Raw genomic sequence first — 24944 nt, forward strand, 5'->3', positions numbered from 1 at the left:
TATTTTTTATACAGAGCAATATCAAACTTTATTCTGAAATTTATCAAATTTTTTGTCTCTCACCAAACACAGAAATAATTTTTAAAAATTGATGTAATATACGTTTTTTATGCATTTATTTTTTTCGTCAACGTTTGCTTTTAAAAAATGCAAGATCAAGAGGTTAGAATAAAAATAATATAATACTTAATAGAAATGTTAATATGCTACAGCGCAATCAAATGGCCAAAAAAAGTCCAAATTAAAAAACTTTGGGATCATTTAAAATCTCAAATGGAGAAGTTTTTAAATTAAGCAAAGGTTGCATGGTTTGATCGGTATAAACAACGATCACACTTGGATTGCCTTAAAATGATAGGTGGATTGGCTAATGCAGACATAGAAACAGCAAAAATATCCAATAGAGTTCCGTCAAAAATTCCCCGTTGATCGTGAAATTTCGTTTATCGTGGCCATGTCCAAAACATATCCTCCGCAATCAACGGTACCTATACCCCACTAAAATCTTCCTTTGTTTTTTATTTTTCTGACTTCTCTTACTGTTCACTGTTTTTTTTTTTTTTTCTCAGTTAGTTGCGTTATTTTTTTAGGAGCGGTCAGGGGTAGATTATGTTATTTATATGACATGATAATATTAAATTATATAAATACTTAAATACACATTCATAAATGTTTATACTATACTATTTGTTTGTAACAGTCCGTTTCAAAATTAATTCTCAATTTGAATTTGCAAATACACCAGAATGAAAAGACAAGGAAACGTTTGGAATTTAAATTTTTACAATGTCTTTTTTCTGCAATTTTTTTATCGAGTAGGCCATCTGCCGACACATTTTGTGACTATTCTCTTCGAAATGACTGTTCTGAATTTTGTACAGAATGTGCAAAAACGAATTGACGCTTTCTGCCGGTAGATTATGATGTAGTTTATTTATGGTAGTTATTGTACTTTATTAAATTCGTATTCGTCGTGTACGACCGCCACATTTTTCTGTTTTGCATGAGTAAATCGATTTAAATCTCGTTTTTGTGATATTCGGTAAGTGCTCTCAATTATATTAACGATCCCTTTAGGTTACCCATAGTTCTAGTTTTGAGTTATCTACGTCTCGTAGTCTCTTGCGGCATTTTGGATTTTGCATAATGTGACCCAGAAATGACATTTCTAAACCGATTTTAATATTTTCACATTACATATATATCTAGTTTATCACTTGCGGTGTCATAAATACGCATTTCGGTATATTTTCTCCACAATCGTTTTGTGGTGATCATCAACGACGAAGGGCGTATAAAGGTTTGATGTAACATGATTTTGATCTTATTTACAAGGTTATAAAACGCGTAAATTTTGTGATATAGCAGTATATTTTATAAATTAAGCGGTATTTTTAAGTTATGCTCAGTCATTAAGATATTTCGGATGGCCAAAACATGACTACCAAAAAAATGACGTATAGATAACATTCACAAAGAATATTTACTAACATTTTATCGGCATGTGCTAGTCATAACCATAATATATAATTTGATTGAAAATATTTCGTTTATTAAGTTAAAAGTCTCGGTAGACGTTAAATTTTATTCGGTTTAATTAAGAAATTAAAAACATGTAATATTTTTCACAACAATTTGAATAAAACGGACTGAGACTGGTTCTATTGCTCCAATATATTCAAGATTTGTTTCCTGATTTAAAAAAAATATTATAGTTAAATTATTTTCCCCCTTTTTTGTAATTATAATCGCTTAATTAGCCATGTAAACAATTAATGTGTACATTGCACAGATATTTATTTAAAAAATAAAATTACTATGCTTAAAAAAAAATCTATATTATAATACTCAAATAACAGAACATTTTTACTACTTTTTTCAAGTGTCGTTGATATTAACAGCATAAATATTTAATTTTCTTTCTAACAATGCATTTATATTCTCATGTCAATTACAAATAACAATAGCAAACAAATTTACTAAAAAAGAATCCCTTTATTACAGTCCAATATTTTGCTGATACTGATCATATAAATCACATTTTAATTACGTATTTAACTGCTTTATGACACGTTTTCCATTTAAATATAACCTAACTAAAGATAATCCAATTACTTGATAAAAATCGAATAGAAAACAGAACTAGTCGTGTGTAAAGATTTTGACATTTTGTCTAGTGAATGGATAAGCCGTGTGGGTGTGTGTAAGTATATATTATGTGTTAGTGACAGACTGAACTCAGGAATAGATTTCTGGCTAGCAGTACAATAACACTTGTCCAACAGTCCATACATACGCAAATTAGATCCTCATATCGTAGTATGGGAGTAAAAATAATTTCATCAAATTAATAAATTCGGTGGGATTCAGCGCCGATTGGTACTTGCATTTGTCCCTCTCTGATTGGTCTATTTGCATTTGGTATGAAATGAGGAAGTTCAGTGCTATGGGATATTGGATATAAAAATAAAATGTTTTCTTAGAAGTAAAAATTAGAGCATTTAATTGTACTGCAGTCTCTCAAAAATCCCTGTGAATCAACCAAGGATAGTGTTGTGATAGATTTCCGGTTTATGGGAAGCCGATTCACCAATCAGCAGAACTCACAGAAAACTTGTAATGTCACAGGCAGAGTAAGTTGAAAACTTTAAAAAATCACAGCGCTGATACTATGATACATAAAAATATTTAAACTTTTTGGTTAACACCGATTGGTCTATTTGCATTCAAATATTTTAACCGGGTTGTGGTCCTGTGGCTAATGTTACGCGGACTCAAGGATCAAAAGTCCGAGGTTTGAACCCCAATCTACAACAACTTGATTCCCGTTTTCTAATAGTGAGTTTACAACTTGTTGAAGATGGCCCTAAAAATTGAAATATTTGGGTAAATCATAAGAATCTAAATATATATATATTTTTTTAAATGTATGTTCCAAACCATATTTTGTTTTCTTTAAAATTAACTTATTCTTATTCCTTAATTTTTGCATTGATTTTCTACATTCTGACTTGCATTCAAATGGGAGTTAAATTTATCAAAAATTACTACACATAATGTGAAGGCAATATCACACATTTATACAGTTGCCACCCATTACCGAGCCCTCTGTCCTGACAAGATCTGTAATGTCCCCTATTAAATGTGCACAATGCAACAACGCTATTAACTGCTAAACATCTTCCATGGCTGTACTGACTACAAACAAGTAGATTGGGTGGCAAATGCATAAAGCACTTCACTTCATTCATCTTGTCTCGATAGATTCGCCAGAAGAAAAGTGGATTTATTTTTGTCAATAATTGTTGAAATTATGCGAGTATTTTTTTTAATTCCTGCCCACAACGCCACATGGAAAGAGTAAATTTATCTTTGTCAGCCCAGTGGACCGATGAAAGGTATCATCTGCTGCCAGGGACTGTAGAATCAATATCGAAGAATTAAGTTAAGTTTAAAATTACTAGCACGGAGTTCTACAGATGGGCAAAAAGAACTAGGTAATAATGATTAACAAGTTTTACGCTTCAGATCCACTCCCGGGCTGGTATTCTAAACGAAATTATAGCGCGGTATAGCGCGTTTTTACGTACTAAATACGCATTATAGCGCGCTGTAAACGCGTTCGGAATACCAGCCCAGGGACTTTGAAATATTATAGTATATTACCTGAAGTATAAGACTGAACATCTTGCCTTTAGGTATACAACAAATTATCGAGATAGGCTTTGACTGGAGTACCAATTCAGTGCCGTATGCACCATAAGGTGTGAATACCAGATGATGATAAATAATTATTTTCCTTTGTAAAATTTTAAGTGTCAAATCTAAATTTAAAATCACTTGCAAACAAGTCGTCATCATCATTCCATGTCAGCTCCCTAGTTGGAGCATATGGTGTCCGCAAATGAGTAAAGGCTTAAAACAAAATTTACCTTAGTAATTTTTCCTTCAAATATTTTGACTTGAAATGGATATTTTAAAATACTATCATAAACTTGAATGGCTTCTCTGACTAACTTCATCTGAGTTACTACTGGATAGAATGTACATATGTATCTAAATTTATGTGAAAATAAAATGCCTGTGGATTTTAAGACGGTTAATTTTTATTATTTTATTTCTCTGTCATGCTTTTAAAACAAATTGAAAGAAAATTATATTTCGACATGTCACAAGTTGTCATCGGTGAGTTCTGCTAACATTTAAAAGTAGAGCCCCGTAGTGACAACGCTGTAATTGATTGTTCGACTCACAAGAAACAAGAACCTTTAACAAAACTTTATACTTCTAGTTCATTTTTACTGTGTGAGAAAACATTTTTTATGTTCAATTTCCCGTAGCACTGATTTTCCTCATTGTGTCATGGAGTGAAGGGGGTGGATCTTTCCAGTAATTCCTGAATTAAAGGAATCCCCTTTCAAGTAATCTACACAAGTTATGATTACACTGATTTCTCTTATCATATTATATCTTATGATAGGTAGATGTAGATATAAACTGCTAATGTTTGCACTTTATAATTTCATCCTTAAAAGTTCAAACAAATTTCCATTCTTTATACCATCAGCATAAAAATAAACTCATTAGAATCTGAGACATCATTAAACTCATGCAATCTCTACCCATAAAGCTTTGGTATTGTAAGAATGGAATTTTTATTGACATATTTGAGATAAGACATCTGACTGTCTCTGTGAACTCTATAATCTAATGAAAAGCGAGGACTCATTCAACTCATTCTCATTTGAACTCTTCAGGAGTTTGGTCAGTGTGGTGAAATTCAGTAATAATATATTAACTGGGTATGTGTATTGAAAATCGTTTCAAATCAATCCAAATTTCATTAAAATCTGTCATCGTTGTTATCACATTGTATTAGACAGCGTATAAATTAAATTAATAGCTTATGTGAAATAAAACCAGTATCCTTTTTGACTCAATGGCTACTCTCAGTCAAAAATCCTGAAAAAGGAAATCGAGTGAAGATAAGTCCACCCTGTAGAGAAGTGGATTCCTTGGAAGGTCGACATGAAATATTGATTTGAAGGGTGGCTCTACACTACAATATTTAATATTCCTGGACTGGCACCTGAAGCATAATGCTGATCACCTAACATTCTAGATGATCGATATACGCTACATTAGTGTACCTACCAATGCAGTGCCCTGTGTACAACCAGTTTGACGATGAAAAGGATCTGTGTACTTATATTATAGAATCCTCTTGTAACTGGTATATAGTACTGAATGTACCCTTCCCCCCTCCAGTTTTAATATTAAATTGTTCATTTGCAGTGTCGGTGGGGATAAGCAAATATGCACAGCTCCAGCCCCGAGGGTAGGTACCGCAGCACTAATGGCGGTGCTCATGGGAATGACCGAGTGGCCATCTTGGATGCCGGCTCTCAGTACGGGAAGGTATAGAAAATCTAATGTAGTAATTAGTAATACATATTTATAGACATCTTCCATCTGTACTGAGATAGTAAATATATTTTTCAAAAAGAAGTTAGTCTTCAATTTAAAGAAAAAAGTGTTTTTTATTTCAAAATTGTTAAACGGCTCAATGAAAATATAAAATGTATACTTGTTATTTATTGCAACAATTATCTTTAACCGAGAGGGACAACATTTTAGAGAAGGGGATATGTAAGTCTAGGCATTTACAGGGCTTATGACCTACATTAGCTGAGTAAGTGGAAAACTTTACGTAGTTTACTAACAAGCTAATGAACCAACATACCCCATTGCCGTCAGAATTGGGAAAATTAGATCGATTTTGCAGACAAATTGACTACATATCCTGAGGTGCACTGACAGTGATAGATATATATCCTGAGGTGTCATTTTTTAAAATATATAAAATATGTTTTCAGGTGATCGACCGCAAGGTGCGTGAACTATGCGTAGAGTCGGACATACTGCCCCTAGATACCCCCGCCTACATCCTAAAGGAGGCTGGCTATGGCGCACTTCTTATATCGGGAGGTCCTAACTCCGTCTATGCCGAGGATGCCCCTAGATATGACGCTGAAATATTTAAAATCGGCCTTCCTGTATTAGGTACATTTATCTTGTTATGCATGATTTAGTTTAAGCATTTTTTTGTGCATTAATTGTGATTTGTTATTTCTTATTTTTAATCATCTATCTTAATTGGAATAATAGTATCAATTTGATATAAATATAAAACGCGTTTTTTGTTTGTTTTAGGTATCTGTTATGGAATGCAAATGCTAAATAAAGAATTTGCTGGCACAGTACATCGAAAAGACACCAGAGAAGATGGACAGTCAGAGATAGATATAGACACAACATGTCCTTTATTTAAGTAGGTTTTTTTAACTATACTAAAATTATATTTACAAAGATATTTTCTAACTTTAAATAAAACTAAGCACTCCAAAATAAATGTTGCTTCTTTTTTTTTTAATCTAAATGACATTTTTTTCTGACTAAAAAAATTGTAATTCACATTTTTCTTTGTAGATGTAGGCACTCACAAAAATGAGTATTTTTACCAAAATTAAATAACATTTTTTAATAGTCGTTTTAAATGTATTATTCTGCAAGTAAATTGTGTAATTACCTAAATAATAAGGTAGCATAATGTTTCAGTCGTTTAGATGCTCGGGAAACAGTTTTGTTGACTCATGGAGACAGTGTGGAGAGGGTGGGAGACAGGCTGAAGCCCGCCGCCCATTCCCACACAGATATTGTGGCGGCCATATACAACGAGCAACTCCGACTGTACGGAGTACAGTTCCACCCCGAGGTAAATCTTACCTTTTTAAAAGAAATATATACATTATTATAATTTACTTCTTAAAAAATTAGGCCGTTTTTCAACAGTCGTAAATATTTGAAAGCTAGTAAATTAGTAGCAAGTTGTGGTTCAGCCAGGATCAGTGATCTGGAGTCCATCATAATACCACAAGTTTTTAGATACATCAAACCCCTAAATTACATTTTTCAATGCAACCACACAAACTGTCTTTAAAATTACAACTAATAAAACACAAATGGCGGCAATAATTGTCCATAAAACACAATATACTGTCTGATGAATTTTAGGTTTTATCTATTGATAAAACATAAAAACACGTTGGTATAATGATAGAGACTAAGTTTAGACGCTTGTACTGTCAATTTTCAGTGTGGATTGCAAATTTCTCTGATGTTATTTGCGGAAATAAATGTAAAACTGGGTTTAAAATGTACCAAAAAATACAAAATTCAATAGTTATACGTAAATTTTGGTAAAATGCAATTTATTTAATTTTGGGATTTCACTATATCTTCAAAAGAAAATCTAGGCATTTAAATGGTTTATTATTTACATACATGTTCGAACATCATCTACTGATATTTTTGTAATATGAATAGAGCCGTTTTACCATGTTTCATTTTATCTTATTATAGCTCGATCCTTCCAACCACCAAATTGTGTGTATACAGTATGAAGAATGAAAAGTAATATAACAAATATTTGCATAGTCATGTAATGGGGCAGGAAGCCATAAACTTTATTCATAAAGTTTTGCTTTATATGTACATAATATGTAGACATTATTAATATTATTTTAGGTTGATTTAACTCCTAAAGGAAAGCAGATGTTGTCAAACTTTTTGTTTGATATCTCAGGACTGACGAAGACGTATACACTATCCAACCGTAAAGAGTCGTGCATTAACTATATAAAGGAAACTGTTGGCAATAATAAAGTTTTGGTATGTATGCAACTTTTTGTGGGAATGTAATGTCTCTTGTCTCTATTTTATACAAAAACAATAAATTGTTTAGATTTACTAAACCATTAGTTTTTTTTATTAAAAGTAAATTATTTTATACCATTGTACTTTCTACGCTAAAATAATTGTTGTGTATTGAGAGAAAGATGAGTTTATAAATAAAGTCAAATGGAATTTAATTTATCAAGATTTTTTCAAGTATTCGGGTTCTGAAAACATTATATAATTCCTTGGTAAGAAGTTGCTTGGAATTTAGTTCCATCATTTGGTTGCCAAATGAACCCACGTATTCCTTAATGATAGAGAGGGTACAGAAAAAATTTCTGCATTATCTGTATCTCGGGGAGTATGGATTTTACCCGTGGCTTTTCCCGACTGACTTCTTACTAAGAGTGCTGGGCTACCAATCATTGTTGGGGAGAAGGAATATTCATTTGGGTGTTCACTTTTTTCAACTCATTGGTGGTCGCATACATAATTCTGATATTCTGAATGAATTCGGTCTATTTGTCCCTGATAATTATCTTCGGCAAAGGCAACACAGGTTGTTCTACCTACCACGATGCAGAACCAATCTGCCAATGGTTACACCGGTAGGTAGAGCAATCGTGTTATTCAATCGTATCGCCTCGGATGTCGATATATTTCATGACAGTGGGATTACTTTTAGGAGGGCAATTTCCAAATTGTATTATGTATGTCAATTTTACATGACAATTTTCATTTTTTTTTTTCTTTTCTATTTAATGAATCTGATATGTATATTTTGTGTTGAGAACTAATTGGATACTCTCAATGTAACTAAAAATAAATAAATGAAATGAAATAATCCCAATATAATAGTTTTTTTTTAAATTTTATTATAATCTATTTAATCAAAATGAGAATATTTATTTACAAACATTAAATATTTGAAAATGTAGAATTACATTTAAGTGTACTAAATACAATATAGGTACACCAACTGTTTTTTGCATATCGACATGATCGTAGAACAACAACGCATGTTATTTTCTTCAACTTTACAGAGAGCACTTTAAATTTTATTTTGATACGTTATTATAACTTGATAAATGCAAAAGTAAATCCTTTGATACTTAGATTAGTTGTGTATATATTTTTGTTTCAAACCTGGCATATAAAGCCTTTATAAAACCTTTTCAAGATCAAATATGAAAAAAAGGCAATGTCACATTTTTCGCACATCCATCGCTGTTCTACAATCACGACGATATGTGTTATGGTTAAAATTCTTATTCTAAACAAAAAAGTTTTCAATAATTTATGTTATTAGCAAATGATATGTTTGATTCTCAGGTATTAGTGAGCGGTGGCGTGGACTCTACAGTATGCGCCGCCTTGTTAAAGCATGCCTTGAAGGATGACCAAATTATAGGTCTACACATAGATAATGGTAATTGTTTATTAACTGACATTGCATTTATTTACACAAATTCAGCGGGGAATTTAAAAACAGGGCCATCACTATGCCTAATTCCTCCTCAGAAAAACTTCCCTTTCAACAAGAGTGATTTTAGACTGTATGGCCTGGTCAGGAAATTTCAAAATTTAACAACCATAAAAAAAATTGGGTCTCCTCTCCCCCCAGCTGGGTCGAAAAATAAGGTATTTAAATTACAATCAGTTAGGAAATTGTCGAAATGTGTTTTAATCTTAATTTTATGACCATAGTGAATATCGATTTTATAACTTAGTAGATCAATGATACCTATCTAGTGATATATTCAATGTACTAATCCATGAAAACTCATTTCCTATTTGTATCAAAAACACATTTTTCAATTAAATTATTCACATACAAGATTCACTACAACTGGAATAATTTCCGAACGTAATTGCCTATCCCACTACAGCTTGCTAACCAATTTAGGAAGATTTGCTAAATGAAAGGCGGGTGTATGGTAAGGGCAGCCTGTGTGGTATGTGGCTATTACGCTCGCCTCGTACAGAGAGGTTTCGGGTTCGAGTTACGATGAGATCACAATAGGAATTTCTCAAGCCTGCATTTTCATGCTTTAATTTGCCATAGGTTCTTGTGATGCAAAATAAAAGATAATAATGAAGTTCCTAAATGGCCTATATATTTTTTTCTCTGTATGTAGGTTTCATGCGGATGGAGGAATCACAACAGGTGGAAAAATCCCTCCGTGACATCGGTCTCAACCTTCACGTGGTACATGCAGGGCACCACTTCTCCGAGGGGCAGACCACAATACGTAATGAACAAGGTCACTGTCGGGACAGCCCGATGCTCTGCCAGGCTTTGGCTCCTGAAGAGAAGAGGAAGATCATCGGAGATGTGTTTGTCAATGTAGCGCAGGACTTTGTCAAAGAACTGAACCTAAGGTAATATTAGAAAATATTTATCTTATTTTCACAAGTATTAATATATATAAAGTTTTTTTTTGACCGAGATGAATGTTAGCATTAAACTATGGTTCCCTAAGAGAGCGGTGCCGACCTCACCTCGTAGGATGACCTCATTAAAACTTAGTTAAGAAGGACAAGAAAGGAAAAAAATAGCTGTGGAATGATTTTTCTCATGCAGCGGTAAACATTTTTTTTCTCTTAGAAAAGATGCTAACTAGATTTTGTCTAGTGAAAATGATGAAATTTTAATTCATATTGCAATTGAAATTTGCATTAAAATTAAAAATGCACCCTCTAAAGCACAATTTATACGTCTCAATCTCCTCCAAATTGTAATTTTTGTCTTCTGTTGACTCCTCATCCCAAATATACTAATACTGCTAAGTATGTCTATTGTCCATTCTCTGCCCCGGTACAACAGTTGTATAAAAATAAGTTGATAACATTCGGTAATCATTTCAGCCGCTAAAAAACAGCACCGCTCTCTTTAAATTGACATCTCTGATCACCGTTAAGATGGCCCTCTTGTTACGCCCCCCATGTCCCATCATATGTCCTGTCATATCATGGTCGCTAGAAAACAGCACCACCCAGGAAACAATAGCTTTATTGTTCATAAAAATATTTATTGAGAATGTTTTTTTACTAAAACAAGATTTATTTTCAGCTCATGCCAACTAACTTGAATTTTTCTGAAATACAGAATTACTGCCTAACCAGGTGAAACATTTATGCAGCAATTAATTAATCACCAAATCCGACCAATAATAATAATAATTTTAAATAATTAAAACATTTACAAACATCGGGCAACATAACAAACATCTTGGAACCTAAAAATTCAAAGCTTCTTTGGCCGAATGAAGAATTTGTATTCATAATATAGTACTATTCATATAAGTGGTCCACGAAAATTTCTTACTTGTTTTTATTAATTGGAAAGTCATTGAATTTTAAATGTGTTTCTCTGAAAAAATCATTAATTTTTATTGGCGGGATGCAATAAGCTGTTATCTTATAAATATTTATTTGCAGGCCAGAAGACGTGTACCTTGCACAAGGCACTCTCCGACCAGACCTGATAGAGTCCGCATCCACACTCGCCAGTAGTAAGGCGGCCACCATTAAGACACACCACAACGACACAGAACTGGTGCGCATGCTTCGTGGTGCCGGAAGGGTTGTCGAACCATTAAAAGATTTCCACAAAGATGAGGTATAATTTAATAAAAAGAATAGTACTAATATTACAAAGCAATCACATCTTAGAAGTTAATAGGAAATAAAAACAAAATATTATGGTTTATAATAAACTATGGTATCAGAGCAGTTAACAGAGGACATGATATATTGTATCAAATACCCACTAACTTAACAACAAAAAAAATTAATTCCTGCCTCGATACAGGCTTTGTGAGTTAGGTAATTAGAAAGTAAAATTATTTTACTTCCTGAAATAAATCTTCTCAATTTGATCACAATTTTTTAAATTACAGGTTCGCACTTTAGGTATAGAGTTAGGTCTTCCTCCATCTCTAGTGGCACGTCATCCTTTCCCTGGCCCCGGATTGGCTATCCGAGTACTCTGTCAAGAGGAGCCATTTATGGAAAGGGACTTTTCTGAAACACAGGTAAATTCCACTGCAGGTTTTATATTCTCATTTGTGCATTGACATTTACAAAATATTGAATAACTGCAGCTGTCAGAAATTTGAAGTCATTTGAAAGGCAATAAGTTAAATTGGAGCACCTTTATGAACATTGCAAAGCGGGAGAAACACTTTAAATGCCTGAATGAATGAATTTAGTATTATTTCAGGTGATAGTGAAAATAATTGTGGAATTTGATCAAATGTCGGAAAAGAAGCACGCTCTTCTGCAAAGAGTTGTTGGGGCCACGGGGAGACTAGAACAACAGGAACTGCGGCGTATCAGCTCACAACACTCCCTCACGGCCACCCTGCTACCCATTCGCAGTGTTGGAGTACAAGGTAAAAAACTTCTACCGTATTGAGTTGATATAAAATAATATGGCCTTAGTCTTTTAATAATACAGTAAAACCCCTTTTTTACACCCTTCGATTTAACATTTTTCCGCTTTTTACGCTGAAATGTTCAAGTCCCATTTTTTTTACATATGTTCTCATACAAATTTACCGCTAATTAACGTTTTTAAATTTTTTCTAAACCTCGATTTTACGTTCAAGAGTTTTAGAAATACATTCCTTGTGTCATAAAACTTAAGTAGGTCAACACCAAAATGCCGTGTTATTGCATTATTATACCAAACACAATAAAAACAGGTAAACAACGCAACCTTTCTAACCGAATCTATTATAGACGTAACTATAGTATGAATGGACAAAGATCTCCGTAGTCAATAAGGGTGAGTTTGCTATCTGCATTATCATCACTGATTTCAAGGTCGTAAAATTTCCGAAACTGTCCTGAACATTCTAGAGGAAATAACAATGTTTCGCGAGAAAACATAAAAAGGCTAAACTATTGTTTGAAACTAAATTCAAAAGGACTGTAGAGCAATCGATCTTTTTTTACTGTTTGGTTAATGTTGTTAAGGGTCAATTTCTCATATGTTTTAAAATTAAATTCGCCATACTGACATGTTACTAAAAATGATTTTCTGCTCGTCTGGTTAAGGACATATGGACTATTTTTAACGCATTCCCGTATGTTATTAGAACAAATTCGTCCTAATGGTATTAGTTTTGTATCTGTGCACGTTCATTTCATAGTGTACAAATACAGCCGCTGAAAGCAACCGGCTTCTGGATTTACCAAGCTCTTAATTGTTGAGGTGTTTATTCTCGCTTTGTCACCGCGCTTGTCGTACGTGTCGTTTTATCGCTCTGTATTCAGTCAAGTTATTTCATTTTCCAACTATTTTATTTCTTATAAAATATTAGGTACAGTTTATTTTTAGCTTTTACAGTTCATTATATTTTCTTTTATAATATTAGGTAGAGTTTATTTTTAACTTTTATCTAGTTAGTGAATTATTTCACTTCCTTTTATTTTACATTTAACTAGCATTGAGTTTTTTTCCTTTTCTAACAATTTCTTACTTTTACATTTAAATTTAGTTAAGCAATATTTTTTACACATTTTTCTTCTTTTTAGGATTTTAATTCAATATAAGTTTTAAATTTTTCTTTGTTTTAATTTTTTTTTCTATTTTTCTTCTTGCGTCTTTTCTATTAGTTATAAATGCCGCGTGAAAGAAATACTTCGAGTATTGACGATAAAATGAAGATTTAAAAAAAAAAAATTTAATCATAAATCATGTGGGTTCGCCTAATTGACCTAGCGAAAGAACTAAACATCCCATGTTCGACCTTAAATACAATCGTGAGAAATCGTAAGTCGATAATGGACAGTGTTGATCAGTGTGGACCTTCTTGGAATGGAAAAGATACTAACAGAATGGTTCTTGTCTGCAAGAATGGCAAATATTCCAGTGGGTGGCATTGTTTCAAAGGAGAAGGCTCTGCAGATCGCATCCAGGCTGAACATTCCGGATTTCAAGGCGTCAAATGGGTGGATTGACTGCTTTAAAAGGCGTCACAATATTGTCTACAAATCAGTTTGTGGTGAAAGCCAAAGTGTCAATTTGGACCAAGTGGAAGATTGGAAAATAACATATCTACCAGAATTGATTGCAGGGTATGAACCAAAAAATATTTTTCATGCAGATGAAACAGGATTATTTTACAACGTATTGCCAGCTAAAACCTTGTGTTTCAAAGGTGAGAACTGCCACGGTGGAAAATTGAGTCAGATTACAGTCCTGCTGATGGTCAATTCCGATGGCAGTGAAACATAACAGACATCGGAAAAGCGGGGAAGCCCCGCTGCTTTAAAGGTGTTAGAAGCTTCCCTACCAAATATAATTTTAACAAAAATGCATGGATGACCTCAAAAATATTTCAGCAGCAGTTAATTGCGCTAGACAGGGAAATGGTTCCATATAACCGTAAAATAATTATGTTTTTAGATAGGTGCCCTGCTCATCCTACTAAATTTGAGCTAAAAGTTAGCATTTTTCCCTCCTAACTGCACCAGTGAACTCCAGCCGTTGGACCTAGGCATAATTAGGTCCTTCAAATTTATATATAGGAGGAATCCGGTGAATAAAGCCATAAGCTTGTTGGACAGAAATTTAGATCCAAACAATATGAAAATAAATGTGTTAGACGCCCTGCATTCTTTCTCCAAGTCATGGCATAAGGTAAAACAATCCACTATAATAAATTGTTTTGAAAATCTGGTATCAGTCCTGACAGTGTACACATAGAAGAATCACCGGATAATGCTTTCAGTGACTGTGACCAGTTAAATTGTCATGTCAACTTGGAGACATACGTTGATGTAGACAGGGATGTTCAGACATTTGAACATCTTCGGTAGAAGATATAATGCATACGGAGGATGAGAGTGATGAAGATGATGATGATGATGATGTTGTTGATGTTGAAAGTAGTGTTAGCCACCAAGAGGCTCAGTTATGTAAAGACAAATGGAAGTTGGTTTTTTCAAAAGTGGAAGGACGGACGGAAGGAAGGAATGAGGCTGACGTAAAAGGTCTCTGCAATGTAGATACCATAGTGCAAAAAGTGAAAAACAAAGCCAAGGAACAAAAAAAATTACAAACTTTTTCTTTAAAAAATAAATGTATATTTTATTTTATTGAATTAAACGGCACTTAGTGCCTTTTACATATTAGTTACAAATACAGTTAAATATACATACACGTAAGTATAATTATAAGTAATACAGAGCATTTAAAACAATATTTTAAATTTACAAATTAAGAAAGTCTAAAAAAGATATACTATATAACAAAAAATATTACCAGTTATAGAATTATCGATAAAAAATCATCATTTGGTATTAGAAATACTTTGAACCAGTTGAAAAAAAAAACTAAGAAAACAATTTTAAATAACACTAAATATACTTTTAATTTTAAATATAAATTGTGAAAAATCTTTAGTGTTTTTACTATAATACCTTACATATTAGCGATGAAAGTAGTCGACTACATTCAATTACTAAATCAGTTCAATCAAATGAAAGCCCGAATGCAGTAATGTAGTCGAATGAATTCACTCGAATGCAAATAGACCAATAGGCGTGTGTAAAATTCATTTGACTACAAATAGACCAATGGGCGAACTTTACGCCGACTACTTTCATTCGACTATTTTTATCGCCAACTAATTCGTAATGACGTAATGGGCGCTGGGATCTAGCAGACGTGTGATGATTGAAATAAAATGCTTCTGTTTTTTGTAGTTATGTCAGCACAGGTAAAATAAAAATGTATATTATACCTATAATACAATTCATCATTCAACAATAAAATAAAGTGACGTTTGTTTATGGGTCTATTTGTCTAGCCTATTTGTGTACTTAATAACACAGATTATACAGTAATTGATATCAAATCCGACCGATCTGAAATATCAACACAATAACAGCTGATAGTTTTACATGCGTGACCTAAACAATAAATATAAAACAAAAATATATTAATTTTCATCTTTTGTTTGACAGATAAATATTAGGTTATGTCAAGTAATGATAACCACAGACCATGATTATACCCATGTAAATATTTCTAAATACCATAAAGTAAGGATCATGGTTTACATTATTATTGCCATAGTTAAAAAAAAAAAAAACTAACCTATCTAGGTTTATAATTTGTTGCTTTTTAAATCCGTAATACAGGTGGTATTTTTTAACCATGTTTCCATTTTCCCATTTGTTTGTTTAAAAATCAGTATTAATTTGTTTTAAAAAATATTTTTTTTTGTATTAATTTTTTATTACGATTACTTACAATTAGCACACAACTTTTTTCATATTTGCGTCCCGGCTTTCTAGAAATAAAATCCGTATTAGAACGTGACTTCTGTTTTTCATATTATATTATTAGTTTTAGTAAAATAAAAATTCCAAACATTTGAAAATATTCTAGAATGTAACTAACTTGAAGTTTTCATACAATGTAGGTATCGTTTTTGCTTGTGTTCATATTGTTTTTCTTTCTGTTTGTGTTGTTTTTAATTTTAATTTGTAAATCTATGTAACTTGTTTTTGGCCGATGTTATCACATTTTGGTAGAAGGCTCTTTCTAATAAAGGAAAAAAAGTACCTAGTATTCCCAAAGCATGGATATTTCTCCCGAAAAACGGAATTTGTCTTTGAATAAATTTCTGTGTCTATTGTCTATCGTATACTGGAAATGAATTATTCATTCGATTATTTAATTCATTCAATTACTAATCATTTGATTAGTAAATTTCGTCGATTATTTTCATCTCTACTACATATATGTATTACTATATTAGTAAATTATTGTGTATATAAATCTGTTGTATTATGGCACTTCCTAAATGTGTTAATCATTAATGAAAATATTAGGTAATATATAGTGTAAATAGTGAATATAATTAATGAAAATGTACATATGAAACAGTGAATATTATAAATTAGGATATCAAGTGTGTAATAGTGATAAATAATGTTAGAATAAGTATAGATGTAAATATTGTGTTGTAAATTATAAGACTATGTTAATCATAGAACTAAATAAAATAAAAATAAAATAAATAAATAAAGGTAAATATGTTTTCGAAAAAAAAAAAAACTAATTAAAAACATTATTTAAAAAAAAATCATACAAGTTTACTCACATTTCTTGATGAAATCGCATATTAGTTAAATAAATAAAAACACGTGTTTTTTAATAATATGTACTATTTTTCATACATTTTTCATTTCCTCACTTTAAAGTTTTCCTTAGTTTTACACCTTTTTTCATTGCTCCTTTGAAAAGTGTAAAAAGGGGTTTTACTATAAGATAATAATGTCATTAAATTTTATAATCGTCAATAAAACAACCCTAAATAAATTTATTCGATGCTAGAAATTGTTTCCTGCATAATTAATTAATTCATTGTCCATTCCACTTCAGTCAGCCAATTTAAAAATCACTTGGATAATAAAAAAGACAATAATGCGTGTAACAGACGCGGCGGGTCACCTTCTCCCTCTTGGCGATCGTGCCTGCCATAAGGAACTGTATTTTGTAGGTGCAGGTATGACCGCAGAATGACCGGGGTTTGGTAGCCGCGGCCGGCGTAGGATAAGCTCCTAGGGAGATTATCACTGACTAGAGACCCCTTGCAGGCTCGTCAATAGGTAGTACTGACGGCTGCAACCTGAAACAGGCAATCGGGGTGTAAAGCCAGCAGAAATGACGATGTGTTCTGGGAGGTAACCAAAGTCTCATTCAACCGGGGTCCAAAATCTAGTCCAATAAATATCTGTATTTCAAGTAGGGTAGCGACGGTCGAATATTCCAAGTGGCGGAGAGGTCCGGGTTGAAGCGAAGTAGGGAAGCGGAGAGACGAAATGGAGATAAAAAAGCCCGTACTGAGGTTGACGATAGACTACTTTATTATTTGCCCGTCAGGCCTATTTATACAAGATATTTTACCGCATGCCTGCTCCGCTCGACCAATAAAGGGCAGTGCTAGGTTAGCCAATACCGCCGCGAGAGGGAGAGCGAGCGCATTTGCCCACATTATCTGTCACATATAAGGACGGCCCCACCCCTCAACCCAGTCGCTTTTTTATTTTTTTTTATTGGGGATATCAACAGTAATACATATAAAAAAAATATAACAAATAAAATATACAGAGAATAAAACCAATGACAAATATCCACAGAAATACATGAAATACCCGTACAATACACGCTAGTGTGTTTGTGTGAGTGTAAGTGTGTGAGAGGGTGGGTGAGTGGGTGTTATAATGTAATGAGGGTGGACATGTGTGTAAATATTATTGCACAAGTGTCAAAAATATATAAAATATTAAGAATTAGAGATAAAATAAGATTTTATTATAGAAACTAAGTATAAGATAAAAAAGTGTGTTTTAAAACGCGCATTTCAAATGTTAATTTGTTACAATAAAACAGATCAATAAGGGGAAAGTTCAAATTATATTCACGAGCTAAATGTATAAGTGGAGAGTTCTGGGCATAGTTCGTACGAACTGCTGGCACATGAAATAGAGAGCTCGACGTGTGACGGGTGCGGTAGCCAAGGACATCAAATGATTACTCCGACATAAGAGCCGGACTATCAAGGCGTCCACTAAGTATGTTATGAAGGACCCCCATGTCTAATAGTAGACGGCAATCTTCAAAACTAAGCAAGTGGTGCTTTTTGCAGGAAGACATATAATTGAGATCGGTATTCCTGCATCTCCAGTTAAGATGTCTAAGAAATGTCCATTGAATTTTCTCAAACCTTTCTTTATGGTGGAGACCAAACAGAAGAGGCATACTCGAGCTTTCAGCGCAAACCGCGCTGCAGTTAGTTAACATTCAGACAGAAATTAAATGGTCGTCATCATCAAATAATAGTATTTTATTTTATATACGTATTTAATAATATCTATTCTATGTGCTTCGGTATGGCGATGACCACCCCCGAAAGTGACAAATACTAGTCCTTATTGTGGGGGCAGTGCGCTAACACATATCTAGGTCGTTAGGTTTTCAATATGCGGCGTTACATCGGCAACAATGCGTGTACTATATGTAGACAAACCAGCAAAATATGCTTTCCTATATGAAATCCAATTATATTATAAAATTACTTTTAAATCATGAGATCTACTATCAGTCACTCTTGCAATAACACTGAAACAGACCAATCAGCAGGTTGAGATAGTTTGTTATGTTAGTTCTCATTATTATTGTGTCTAGAGTCTCATTATAATCGTACAAAACTATTAAGTTAGCAGTATTGATTGCATTATGGAATCAATCTTTTGGTGACTTTTATGAAGTGCATCGGAGTTTAGTATTTTTTCAGAATAATGCTAATAACAATGAACAGTATTTACATAATACTACAGAGGTTATGGATTTTTGTAACTAGTGAATTGTTTTTGCTACTGTTTGTGTAATTTGCAATATGATAAAAAATGACAATATACGACATAAGCCTTCTATACAATTTTTCAAACTCACAGTGAACGGCACAATTAAAGCATTTGAGTTAAATTAGATTAAAATAGCGGTTTATCAAATTTATATTTTAAAAAGTATCTCGTTTATAGATAAATTTCAGTATGAGCAAAACCGATAGGAAGAACCTCAGTCTTTAAAGTTGATTTTATTGTAGGTGACGGAAGAACATACAGTTATGTAGTGGGTTTATCAAGTAAGCAGTTTCCTCCACCCTGGGCAGATCTCTTGTACCTGGCCAAACTTATTCCTAGAGTATGCCACAATGTAAACAGGTAATCACTTTGTACATTAATATTATCTACGATACAACTTAATATTTGAAACGTTTATAAAGAACTCAAATTACAATTTTTATTATTGTTTCAGAGTATGTTATATATTTGGCAGTCCGATCAAAGATCAAGTTTTGGATATCACACCAACCTACCTGACCAATCACGTTCTCTCTATCATTAGACAAGCTGATGATCTTGCAACACAAGTATGGAACATCAATTTATTTTGAAATATTTCTACTCCTTTTTTTTGCACTATATTAATATGACGAACAGTTTTAACCTATCCAAATGTTTTCATGTAGGTGCTGATGTCATCGGGGTATGGGAATAACATAGCGCAGATGCCAGTGGTGCTAATCCCAGTGCACTTTGATCGAGACTCCGCCACCCGCCTCCCGTCATGTCAACGCTCCGTGGTACTGCGTCCCTTCCTCACAGCCGACTTCATGACTGGACTCCCCGCTGTGCCGGGCTCTTCCAAGCTCCCTCTAGATGTGAGTAGCCCATACACCGACCCGTTCCATTTTTATAATGTGGGTCCAATAGTAAAACTCCATATATTTATATATATGTATGTACGTTTTTATTTAGTAAATTCACTCCATATCCATGTAGAAGAATACATACAGTTCTGTGTGTGCAATAGAACCGAACCCCTGGACGAATGTTTTCGACTCGGTGGCTTCTCTCAGGTAAACATCCCGAAAAAATAAATTGAGTGGAGATAAGTCCTTGTTGTGTAGTGGTTGGCGCGTTTGAAAATTTTCTAATTATAATACGAGGATAGGAAGTCTATTTGTCATCCATGACTCATGTTGTATCTTCCTCAGGTGGTGGAAAGGATGGCCAAGGAAATCTCATCGGTAGCCGGTATCTCCCGAGTACTATATGACCTGACGTCCAAACCTCCCGGGACTACAGAGTGGGAATGATGAATGAGTTGGAGCCTAGAGTTGCATGTAAATCTATTTAACACTTATTTCAGTGCGCATTGTGACGGCCGAGGACGCCCTTGGGCGACTAACCGTGGCTGTAAATGTGTAAAATCCGTATTCCTTTCACGCTGTTCTTATTGTCATTTTAAAACATTTTACGCACTCGAGTCTCTCTGTTGTCGCCTTCGATGTCTACTGACAAAATATAAAGATAAATAGCATATTTCCATCTACAGTAGTTTGGGAGGGGAATTTTACTTCTTTCTGTTTACTATGTAAGAGCCAGAACCCCTTGTCTTGATTCTGTATTTAATTGATATTTATTTCCTATAAGGTTAAGGCGAAATCATTTTTCCATTTATTTAACTTATTATTTTATCCATATATAAGCCTAATTATTACTTTTTATGTTAACACGAATTTTAACAGCTGTTTTAATTAATTTAAAAAATAATTTGAACCTTATGTCAGCTGTGATTTTTTAATTTTAATGAAGTCTAATAGTTGAGCTATTTAGTAAATTATTTCCAGTTTCGTTGTAAATTTCAATTGTTTTCTAACCGGTTCTGATATATTTTGTAATAGACACTAACCCAGATACAATTATCATTTGAGAGAATGAAAATACTTATACGATGCTTTCCTAGGTCAGTGCCTAGTAACATATGGAATGATGTTAATCTCTGCAATATTATTTACAGTACTGTGATAAATATTCCTTAAAATGGTTACATACATATTTATGCCATTCCTTATATTATTTTTAAATACATATTGACATAATATGCAGCAACACCAATTAAAAAAAAATTAAAACACCTTTTATTTTATTATATTGAATCACAATTCATATATACACACGTATGCATTATATTTTTGTGTACATTTCTGAATAAAAAAAGCAATATAAAGATAGTGAAATCTTGTGCTGTATAAGAAATATTGCAGGGCACACATTCTAATTATTGGGCAAATATTTCATTGGTTGGCTTTAGTGATACTTGTGTATAAATTTTACATGTTATGAACTGAATATTAACTATAAATATTTTTTATATCGCAGAATATTTACTTGTACCAGTTAAATAGTATTCCCGTAACCAGTCTTAACTGACACCATTGTGTTACTATATAGAAAGAACATATTTAAATAGAAGAAAACCTTAATGCATACACCGCAGATTTGTCATTTGTTACTTTAACATGCAGATTGATATTTACAGGTTTTAACATTAACAAATACTGTATAATATGTAAATTTATTTATGGCAACAAATCGATTCGTTCTGTTGAAAATAAAGCATACTTTCATAAGACTATGAGATTTTTATTATCCTCACCCAGTATTTGGTATAGCATCATAATCCCCATAATATCCCATCATCTTAACTACAGATTTATTGTGTGGGTAACTAAATAAAACTGAATAACGATTTATCTGATTCTTTGTAATACATATGTTAAAAAAATTCACGAATATTGACATTTCATATAAGTTTTCTAGAATATTAAAAAAAGGTTTAAAATAATCAAGCACCGTCTTCTGGAACTAGGAGGTTAATACTAGCTCCGTGTTGCACATGGCCTAAATGTTCTTCTTCTCCTGTAATAGATAAAGTACTAGCGAGTGTGACGGCTTTCTTCTCGGCCATCATGCCAGTCCTTTGCCATCGACTACTTTTGCAATTTTTACACGAATGCGTGGGAATCACATCCAAAGAAATCTGTCGATTTCCACAATGTAAACACTTAAAGAATCGCTTAAAGGCATCGAATACTTTCAACGGGTGCTTTTCCTGTTTGCACCTGTCTGCTGCAGAAAAACTTGTGTAGGAACACTTCAAACATCTCACAGCTTTACATGAAAGTTTAAATGTGTTCATCATTTTTTCTTCCATCATTTCTTTCTTCTCCAACTTGGCAAAATATTTGTCTACTTCTGTGTCATCATGCTGAACAATAAGATCAGTATGAGCGGAAGTAGCGGCGAGCATATTCTGAAACCTTTCGGATGCGATGCCAGTTTTAGGCTTCTTCTGAGTTTGCTCGGATTCTTCACAATTTTCATCTGAAGTATTCAATACACTCAAGCTCCGCTTTTTACCCTCTGTAGTTCCTCTAACATTATGAGGATTAGCCTTATTCAACGGCCCATTTTCTTTGATCCATTTCAAGGCATTGCCCTTGGCTCTTTCGCTTTGTTTTTTACTAAAAGGTAAAGTCAGATCTACCAGTGATGATTTCTTCAAACCAAATCCCAATGTAGGTATACCTAACATTGGACTTTTTAATTTAAGGTCTGTGTTAGGACTTGCATTCTTATTATCCACTACATGTGATGAATTAGACAATTTAGAGGTCTGAACAGGAGATTGTTTGGGACTAAATGAAGTTGTTGATGAGACATTTACATGTTTAGAGGATCCAGCACTCAGGAACTCTAATCTCTCCAGGTCTTTTAGCCTCTGAGATCTACTAGCTTCAACCCTTGGAGCCATCTTCTTGACAGCGGTATTTGCAATTGGTGCCTTGTTGACAATCAGAGATTCCCGATCGGCAGTTTTAAAGTAATCGCTCAAAGTCTGCAATCTGTTGTTGTCTTTCGCAGTTTGTTTTTTACTCTTCACGGCGGGAATTGCAGAAAAAGATTGTCCTCCATAAATGAAAGTATTTTTACCAAGAACTTTATTTCTTAAATCAACAAGTCCTCGTCCCGCTGTAGCGGACTGCAAGTCAGATCTTCGAGAACATTTTTGGTATTCCTGTTTTACGTGATATACGCAATATTCGCATTGGTTCAGGTTTACAAACGCTGCGCATGGGTCGCCATTCTTTTTTTTACTTTTACAAAATCCGAAATCTTTAGAGTTTCCAAATATCATAACTTTTTCTGGATTATCGACTGATAAACACGCTTGATCGGTACTATCATCTCTCTTATCCAGAACATTTGGGTTGAGGATACCTATAACCATTCCTTGATTAGTTTTCCACAGCTGTTTGTATGCATTACGAAATAGGAACACGGACACAGTTTTTAAATCATCTCTGAGATCACTCAATGTCCATATAGAGTACTGCGAGCCCTTTTGCGATTCTTTAGGAATGCTCTTTCTTACAATGGTCCCCGCTACGACCCAGTCCTTGTTCAAGTCTCCGTGAGCCACGTGCCTCTTGATGTGTCCCAAGGTGATGGCTTCCCTCCCCTGCATGCGCTCCTTGAGGGCAGAACTAGATAAGAGAGGTTTAATTATTCGCATACCAAATATAGGATCAGTATAAATATCTTTTGCAATTGTATTACTATTCGGCGTAGAATTTTTTGAAATATTAAGCGATGGTCTAATTTTTGCTGCTTTGAATGATTGTGTAGAACCGGTATCATTCCGTACAAAGTCACTCTTTCTTTCATCTCTGTGCTGAAGAATTTTCTTTACATCCAATCCATAATCAGTATATTTTCTTTCTAGAAAGTTTTTTTTTTCTTCATCATCTGAAGAATCTGTATCACCCATATGAATATGGCTTACGCCCGGTTTCGAACTATCACATAAATCTATCTTTAAACCACTATCGATATTTTTTTTTCCGTTTAGTAAAATTTCATATTCCTTTTGTTCTTCCTCTTGAAGAAACTGAGGTTGCTTAGCTTCTGATATTAATTGTCTCGCAGGTTCATTTTGTTGTTCGCGTGAATCCTCGTCTGAGCTATCCGCCGCCAACAACTCTTCTAATTTGCTAAGATCGTCGGTATCTTCTGTTGATTCCATCTTGGAAAGATTTGAAGTTAATTTTAAAAATGTGTATTTTAAGTGATATAAACAGGCCCGGGATTTCGTTTTTGAAGTTTTGAGTAGAAAGCACAGATTATATAGTACGCACGTCTGTGCTAAAGACCACAGACTACTAAGCCTTATCTTTTTTAGTGGCTTTTTTATCCGCGCTATTGCGGTGGTCTAGCCAGTGTAATGTTTCCTTTTATTTATTTTTTTGTCATTCATTTTTTCACCTACTTATTTTTATGGTAGCGTATTATATAAATATATACAAGTAAGTATGTTAGTTTCTTATATTACGCTATCTAAAACACATTTACAACTTACATAAGTTACAAGATATTTACACACAATTTTATATGCAGGTTTATTGCGTGACGATGATGCAAGCAATAAATAATAAATAAAAATAAATAAGCAGGAGTTTTCATAATTCACCATAAAGTCAAGCTTTATTTGTATTTAAAAATAACGTGGCGATATTTGAAAATATTTTTCAATACAAACGCATTCGTGATATCAAGGGTCGATTACTTCAATTAAATATATGTCAGCTTACCTAAATATAAAATAGAGCGATTGCGGTCCATTCTAAATGCAGCTTCTTAATCTTTGGTGTATCAAAAATTACGATCACATTACAAATCATGAATGATTATAAAAAATATCTTTCCGGCGGACCACGCGGCTGCATTTACAAAACTGTGAGCACGGATTATATTATATACTAATTATTATG

General features: G+C 33.4%; 2 protein-coding genes across 3 annotated transcripts; one reads left to right on the top strand and one right to left on the bottom strand.

The window, feature by feature from the left end:
* The first annotated feature begins 899 nt into the window (after positions 1-899).
* On the top strand, positions 900-21746 carry bur (GMP synthase burgundy). 2 transcript variants are annotated; one of them, XM_088238607.1, is made up of 15 exons: positions 900-1042; positions 5296-5418; positions 5877-6063; positions 6214-6331; positions 6619-6775; positions 7588-7731; positions 9070-9166; positions 9876-10119; positions 11179-11359; positions 11640-11774; positions 11963-12134; positions 19371-19488; positions 19583-19697; positions 19797-19988; positions 20325-21746. In XM_088238607.1, the coding sequence occupies exons 2-15, from the start codon at positions 5317-5319 to the stop codon at positions 20424-20426; spliced, it is 2064 nt and encodes a 687-aa protein (XP_088094733.1). In that variant the 5' UTR covers positions 900-1042; positions 5296-5316; the 3' UTR covers positions 20427-21746. The 2 variants fall into 2 exon arrangements, with proteins under 2 accessions (XP_088094733.1, XP_088094738.1); XM_088238612.1 differs by lacking the exon at positions 900-1042 and adding an exon at positions 4737-4802.
* A 116-nt stretch (positions 21747-21862) lies between these two features.
* On the bottom strand, positions 21863-24333 carry Mcm10 (minichromosome maintenance 10 homolog). The gene has a single exon (XM_088238594.1). It carries the CDS (start codon positions 24197-24199, stop codon positions 21959-21961), a length of 2241 nt encoding a protein of 746 aa, XP_088094720.1. The 5' UTR covers positions 24200-24333; the 3' UTR covers positions 21863-21958.
* Positions 24334-24944: the final 611 nt, after the last annotated feature.

The sequence above is a fragment of the Micrasema longulum genome, unplaced genomic scaffold (assembly GCF_059751315.1).
Source record: "Micrasema longulum isolate JH-2025_06_02 unplaced genomic scaffold, ASM5975131v1 h1tg000112l, whole genome shotgun sequence".
NCBI classification, from domain to species: Eukaryota; Metazoa; Arthropoda; class Insecta; order Trichoptera; family Brachycentridae; genus Micrasema; species Micrasema longulum.

Bases quoted from the DNA above. Each gene is read 5' to 3' on its own strand.
- bur (XM_088238607.1), top strand. From the start codon at position 5,317: ATGCACAGCTCCAGCCCCGAGGGTAGGTACCGCAGCACTAATGGCGGT. The intron at 5,419-5,876 runs GTATAGAAAATC...ATATGTTTTCAG, and splicing joins CCGGCTCTCAGTACGGGAAG to GTGATCGACCGCAAGGTGCG. The intron at 11,775-11,962 runs GTAAATTCCACT...GTATTATTTCAG, and splicing joins GGGACTTTTCTGAAACACAG to GTGATAGTGAAAATAATTGT.
- Mcm10 (XM_088238594.1), bottom strand. From the start codon at position 24,199: ATGGAATCAACAGAAGATACCGACGATCTTAGCAAATTAGAAGAGTTG.